At 32.9% G+C, this 7,855-nt stretch overlaps 1 protein-coding gene across 1 annotated transcript; it reads left to right on the top strand.

Moving 5' to 3' along the window:
* The first annotated feature begins 1,780 nt into the window (after positions 1–1,780).
* LOC149165467 (F-box/kelch-repeat protein At5g15710-like) lies at positions 1,781–3,307 on the top strand. Its single transcript, XM_089431144.1, has one exon. The coding sequence runs from the start codon at positions 1,905–1,907 to the stop codon at positions 3,078–3,080; it is 1,176 nt and encodes a 391-aa protein (XP_089287270.1). The 5' UTR covers positions 1,781–1,904; the 3' UTR covers positions 3,081–3,307.
* Positions 3,308–7,855: the final 4,548 nt, after the last annotated feature.

The following is a 7,855-nucleotide window of genomic DNA, read 5'->3' as shown; positions in this document are numbered from 1 at the left end:
AGAACAGAACTTTGCACTGTAATATCCATAACATAATTCATTACATAGTCGATGGTGTAATATCATAACCAAATATTAAGAAAAAACCCTCAAATGGCCTGTAGCCGTAACAAGAGATTATATAATCCTCAGGGTTTTATGGAGTACAGTTTCGGTATGGAAATGCCGCCTGTAAACCACCCAGAGGTTGAATAAAGGGCAACCAAACTTGAGACATCATGAATAACCATATATGAGTCTCGTGCTGGCCACTGAAGATCGCCATACTTTCATCAGAGTCAACTCTACATGACAACGCATACGGCATCGATGACTTACCTGGATGAAACGCAAATCTGCAAACCCTCCTTCGGAAAGCAGGAACTGTTGAAGCCCAAACCCTCCTGCACAGAGCCGCCATCGTTATCAACTGTATAAGGGGTAAACGAGTAGAACAAGAACCGAAATAAGCTGTCAAGAGCAAGACTGTAAACTTTTGTTAACCTGCTATGGACGATGTGGTTCCATACCTGTGCGAATGGCAGAACCGGAGTGGTGGTGGAAGATGTCGGATGAGTTGCGGATGCATTGGACGCAAATGAACCGAGGCCGAAGAACCCGGGGGTTCATATAATGTCAACCAAACCCTCGAACCAACCTGCGCCGTCCGATCTAAAGGAGTGATCGCCATCGTTCATTTGAGCGGGATTGTGGCACGCAAACCCCAATGCAAACCTTCCGCTTATTCACATGGTATCACATGGCTCGTAGCCACCTGGCCACGGAACGGGTGAGGTGGATTAACACCCGCGCACCATATGGCCGTGATTAATAGCCCAGTACTCAACTCAATTAAAGAACTGTGCATAATGTTAAGTGGGTTGGTGAAATATGGTTAAACGTATGACAATTAAAGTGTGGAGGATAAACCATAAACCATTAACTGCAAGGTTGAAAACATAATACCGTGTTTATATTATAAAATATACCATAATGACCTGTAAGGGGTTGGTAACAATTAAAAAAAAAATTGGTTGGTATAAATTAGATTCGGATCGTGACAAAATGCAATAATTTTTATTAACTATATTTTAAGATTCTAGAAAGTCTGTAGTTATGGAAATAGGCATGTACTCTTTTCTATGGCTTTTGGGAAACTTCCTAATACTCATTTACATGTAATATTTATTTAACTCTCTTTTTTTATATAGGTTTTAGAAAGTATTTAGTTATGCAAATATATATGTTTATTTTAAAATAGTTTTTTTTAATGTTTTTTTTTTAAATTAAAAGAAAAAATAAAAAATAAAATTAAGTAAATAGGTGAGATTTAATAAAATGTATATATATTAGTTTGTGATCTTCGCACATAAAAAGATCAAATTGAACTCTAACTTTAATCTTAAATTTTCTTTTACTTTTAATTTTAGTAATTACTGAAATTTCTTTTTATTATTTTATTTTAACAATAACACATATATTCGTAATCATTGTTAAAGACACCAAAAAAACAAAACTGACCAAAAAAAAAGCTGGATACATCCGCTGCTCCGCAATATCCAATTTTTAATGTACAGAGAGGATATTTAATGTATAGAGATCGGTAACTGACTGAAATGTCATTGTCAACTGTCACCGTCAACTACTATTTTTTAAGCTGATCGTAATATTTACGGAGATTCGATTCCGATCTCTTTTAAAAAGTAGTAATATTTTTATATTTTTGAGATGTAACATTACGCAAATAAATACATGTATATCGTCTTAGAGTCGCTGTCGTTCCAGAATAGGTTACATGCGTTTGTTTGAATGAGACTACATGATACCATCGATGCACCTTACGCCTGATGTGATGGCGCAGCTTCCCTTCAACGAATGTTAGGGAAAGAGGAGCTTCCTGCAGGCAATGTTTAGACGTTGTGAAGATGGCAGCGGTGGAAGGGTTCTCGGCTTGGGGAGCGTGGTATGAATTGCCAGAGGATATCAGGGAACAGATATTGGCGGTGCTCCCAGTTGATTGCCTATGTAGATCTCGCAGCGTTTGTAAGGAGTGGAACACCCTGTTCTCATCCACTAAATTCATAACCACTAGATGGGGTCAAGTGCCTCCAAATAAAAAGCCATGGTTGTTTCTGTGCACACTCAATTCCCAAATGGATGGTTGTTCGATTGAATCTTCTGCATATTGTTTCTTCACACGGACATGGAATACCTGCATCTCCCTCTCCTTCCTTTCACAGGGAGACGAAAAGGCCAAGCGTGGAGCTTATTTCTCTGGATCGGCCCAAGGCCTGTTCTTACTGGATATTCCTGATGGAAAATATGTTGTCTGCAATCCTCTCACTGGCAAATTCTTGAAACTTCCGCCGATGTCATCAATAAAGATCCTTATGACCAAAGGCATTGTGGCCTGGAATGTGGACAATCAAGAAACCTACAAAGTTGTGGTTGTGGGGTTGTCCCGCCAGAGTAATGTGCGCATAGTGGAAATCTATGACTCGTTTCAGAAGTCCTGGGTAATCGCGGGACACTTGCCGGAAAATTTGGACGATTTTGGACTATCACGGGGAATTGTTTTCTCCAATGGTTTTTTCTACTACACAACCCTCCATCGCGCGGGCGGTATGGGCGTTTTGGGTTTCAGCATTGGAGAAGGTACTTCCATTTTCACAGCGTTGCCAGAGTTAGGTAATGGCAACACCATGTGGACTAAGCTGCTCACCTGCGGGTCGCGGATTCTACTTGCCGGTGGCAGAGGCCAAAAGAGGGGCTCCTCTCCGTACACTGTTAGGAAGATCATTGATCTCATTTTGTGGGAGTTTGACAACGACTCAAAGTCGTCGTCCTCTTGGAAGGAGATTGCGAGGATGCCTTCATCGTTGTGCCAAGTTTTTCAGAGGAATTCGTATTTTGATTCGTTTGAGTGCGTAGGTGTGGGGGATTGCATGTGCTTCACCTCTGGCAGATGTATGGATATAGCAGTTTACAGTTTAAGCGAGGAGACCTGGAGTTGGCTTCCAACGCCCACAACTATAGATAAATGTTATGGGTACCCGCGTATTATGACCTTTAAACCCAGGCCCGATATGAAGGTCGGGTGAAGCCTAACTGGCCCTTTAACATTCATTTTGTTTTGTCTGTTATTAATTTTGTAATCTGTTTGCATGTGGCGTTGCTGGCTGTTAATATGAACCAAACTGGTGTTAAATGGTGTCGTCATTTCAAAAGTATTTCCAATTTTGGTTCATTTGAATAATATGAATAGAGAATTGCACATGATTGCAGCACGTTGTCCGTTTATTAATTACATGGTATTTTCAACCTTAAATCCCCGGCGATTATGGAATACTTGGTGCAAGAGTACATTAGAGTAACAATGCATCAGGCTGTAAAGTGATATTTATTTATATTTACGTCTAAACTGATATTTACTATGTTGCTTGTTACTAGAAGAGGTTGCAATTATATTGGTATTTCGGATAGAGGGTTGGTTTTTTTTCCAGAAGAAAAAGCGATAGATTATATTATGTCAATATAAAGAACTACAATGTAAAACATATGAAAAAGATTTGAGTGAATATCCAGTCATATAGAGCTGGATCATGTTGATAGGATGTTAAATAGCAAAATTCTGAGTAAGATGGAAACTTATAATGGTTGCACATAAAGCTAGATTGCTGGAGATGAGCATGCTTTAGCAGTAAGTCAAATAGAGGGAAAAAAAAACATGATATGACAAAAGTATTATGCCTGATAACCTGAGATAGCAGCATAGCTAGAGCAAATACTATGCAGGATGGCAGAGAAAGGGGTCTTGGAATCTCTAAATAGAGTGTTGGTTTTACCTTGTAAGAAGTCCATAATTTGAAAACCAAAGAAGCTTGTTTTAATATTTGTTTTCTGTTTTTATTTTCATTTTTAAAATATAATTTTGATTTCTAAATATATTTTTTAATTGCATTTTAACATTAAAATTAATTATAAAATTTTATAATAAATATAATTAAAATACAAAATTTTATATTTAAATATAAGTTTTAATTTAAATAGCATAACATTTAAATTATTATTACTTAAATTCAAAATATAATTCTTAATATTTATAAAATAAGTTTTAAATTTATAATTTTTCCCATTTAAGAACCGTTTAGTTGAGTGTATTTCAGACTTAACATTTAAGTTATTATTCCTCAAACTCAAAAATATATTTTGAAGTTTATAATATTTTTTTTTTTTCATTTAATGAAAGTTTAATGTATTTATTTTTTCTTTAGAACTAAAGTTTAATTTTTCTATTAACAAAGAATATAAAAATAAATAAATATCCTTACTTTTAATAAAGAAATAACCTTACTTTTAATAAAGCGCCCAGTTTCAGTGTTTCTCAGAATATTATAAATTTGATTGGATTTGATTCGAAACAAACAGTCTTAGGCTGTCTAATGACTTCTGAAAAAGTGGTTGATATCCTGAGAACAAAAAATATTTGGAGTCATTGGAATGTCAGGGATACTTCTGCGTCCGATGAGGGAATCAATTCCAAAATACATTGGTGATTTAGTATTTTATAAAGGTTGGATTCTTTTGCGTTTCGAGATTATATATATATATATATATATATATATATATATATATATATATAATTTTAATTTAAATAAAAATTTTAATGTTTTACCGGGTTTTGAATTCAAATTCTTACTAATAACCACATATTTTTAAGATCCGTCAGCGTTATTTTTAATAACTAAATACTATTGGTAATTATAATTTAATTCTAAAAATAATAATAAAATTTAGTAAATAAATATAATTTCTAATTTCAATTAAAATATAAATTATATAAACTAAAATTATAATAATTTAACATATTTCTATTTCCTTAAATTTTTTATTAATAAAAAAATATAATAATAATAATAATAATATAAGATAACAATAATTTTAATTTTAAATTAAATAATAATGATAACACCAATTAAATAGGAGAGAAAATAATATATACCAACAGACCACCCATGCCACATAACATATGGAAGATAGATATCGTGGAAACCTTGATGTAGAGTCATTAATGGAAAATTCATTATATAGCTTACACTTTTTGTGTTTCACATAATTCAATAATTTTAAATATTTTGAATTTGTTATTTACAACCTTGTTTTTTGTATTAGTACTCCTCCAACTTCCTCTTTACATGTGTTGATATATACGGTAAATTCTTCTTCGGGATCAGCAATTTTTTGGTTTATGAATCCCTTGGGTTTATTGATCTAAGGGTTTATATTCTTAGGGTTTAATATTATTCCTTTAGGTTTATAGTTCCTTGGGTTTACCATGGTCAAATGTTACATTGCGACAAATATTATCTCAATATGTAAATCAACCATGGTCCAACATCACATTCTGACAAATATTGTCTCCATATGAAAATCAATCATGGTCAACGATGGTTTACCATGGTCCAACGTTGCATTGTGACAAGGGTTGTCTTAATATGGAAATCAACCATGGTCAACAATGTTTATTTTAGGGCTTATAGTATTTTAGTTTGGGTTTATAATTTTTATCCCTTGGGTTTATAATATCAATCTCTTGGTTTTATTAATCTAAGGGTTCACATTCCTAGGGTTTAATATTATTTCCTTAGGTTTAGGTCCCTTGGGTTTTTAGTATTAATCCCAAGGGTTTGTTATTCCCTTGGGCTTATAATATCAATTATGGTCAACCATGGTCCAACGTCACATTGTGACAAATATTGTCTCAATATGAAAATCAACCATGGTCAACCATGGTGCAATGTTGCATTGTGGCAAATATTCTCTCTATTTGAAAATCAATCATGGTAAAGCATGGTCAACCATGGGCCAACGTCACATTGTGACACAGATTATGTCAATATGAAAATCAACCATGGTCAATTATGTTTATTTTAGTGTTTATAATATTTATCTTAGGGTTTATATCCCTTGTCTTTGTAATATTAGTCCCTTGGGTTTAATATTATTCATCCATGGTCAAATTTTGCATTGTCATAAAGATTGTCTCAATATGGAAATCAACCATGGTCCAACGTCCCGTTTTGACAAAGATTGTCTCGATATGAAATTCAAACATGGTCGACCATGTTAAATTCCCTTGGGTTTATTAATCCCTTGAGTTTAAAATATTAATTCTTAGGGTTTATTAATATCTCTTGTGTTTTATATTACTTTGTTGGGTTTATTGATACCTCAGGTTTGTTAATATCTTGGATTTATTAATCCTTTGTATTTATAATATTAATATGTTGGGTTTACTATTTCCTTGGGTATATAATATTAAACGCTTGGGTTTATTTGTTCTTTAAGTTTATAATATTAATAATTCATTGGGTTTACCATTTAATCCATTGTGTTTATTAATGCCCAATATTAAGGGTTAAACAATAGTCCTAATGTTTAATATTAATCCCTTCAATTTATTAACATGTTGGGTTTATAATATTAACAATCCTTAGGGTTTATTGATCCATTGGGTTTATAATATTCATAGTCATGTGGGTTTATCAATACTTTGTATTTAAAATATTAATTCCTAGGCTTTATTAATCCCTTTTGTTTTTAATATCGATCCCTTAAGTTTCTAATATTTTTCCCTTCGGTTTACTAATTCCTTGGGTTTATAATACTAAATGCTTGGGTTTTTTCGTTCTTTAAGATTATAATATTAATAATTCATTTGGTTTGTCATTTAATCCCTTGGGTTTATTAATCCCGTGAGTTTAAAATATTAATTCCTAAGGTTTATTAATGGTTTGGGTTTTTAATATTACCTTGTTGGGTTTATTGATTGTTTGGGTTTATTAATCATTTGTTTTTATAATACTAATTCCTTGGGTTTATTGATCTCTTGTATTTATAATCCCTTGGTTTTATAAAACCCCAATATTAAGGGTTAAATATTAGTCGAACTATTTATGATTATGTCAATATCACAATAGATTAATCTAATATGGAAATCAACCATGGCCAACCATGGTCAAACATGTTTATTTTAGGGTTTATAATAGTCATGTTAGGGTTAATATACCTTGGGTTTATAACTTTTATCCCTTAGGTTTATTATTCCCTTGGGTTTATAATATCAATCCCTTGGGTTTATTGATATAAGGGTTCATATTCCTAGGGTTTAATATTATTCAACAATGGTCAACCATAATCAACCATGTTCAACCATGGTCAACCATGGTCCAATGTCGCATTATGATAAGGATAGTCTCAATATGGAAATCGATTGTGCTCAAACATGTTTATTTTAGTATTTTTAATATTCATCTTTGGGTTTTCATACCTTGGTTTTATAATATTAGTCCCTTGAGTTTAATATTATTCCCTTGGGTTCATAATCCCTTCGGGTTTTAGTATTAATGACTTGGGTTTATTATTCCTTTGGGTTTATAATATCAATCCCTTGGGTTTATTATTCCCTTAGGTTTATAATATCTATCATCGTCAACCATTGTGAACAATAGCCAACCATGGTTAAATGTCGCGTTGTGACAACGTTTGCCTCACCATGAAAATAAACCATGTTTATTTTAGTGTTTGTAATATTTATATTAGGGTTTATCAATTTTGGGTTTATAATATTAGTCCATTGAATTTAATATTATTCCCTTGGGTTCATAATCCCTTGGGGTTTTAGTATTAATCCCTTGGGTTTATTTTTCCCTTGGGTTCATAATATCAATCCCTTGGGTTTATTATTAACTTGGGTTTATAATATCAATCATGCTCAACCATGGTCAACCATAACCAACCATGGTCAATCATGGTCGGATCTCGCATTATGACAAAAATTGTCTCCATATAAAAATCATGGACAATCATGGTCAAC

The sequence above is a fragment of the Pinus tabuliformis genome, chromosome 5_1, assembly GCF_031772625.1.
Source record: "Pinus tabuliformis cultivar Carrire ecotype Pingquan chromosome 5_1, CPIR1, whole genome shotgun sequence".
Lineage (NCBI taxonomy): Eukaryota > Viridiplantae > Streptophyta > Pinopsida > Pinales > Pinaceae > Pinus > Pinus tabuliformis.
Note: the sequence above shows the minus strand (reverse complement) of the source record. Positions and strands in the feature narration are given on the sequence as shown.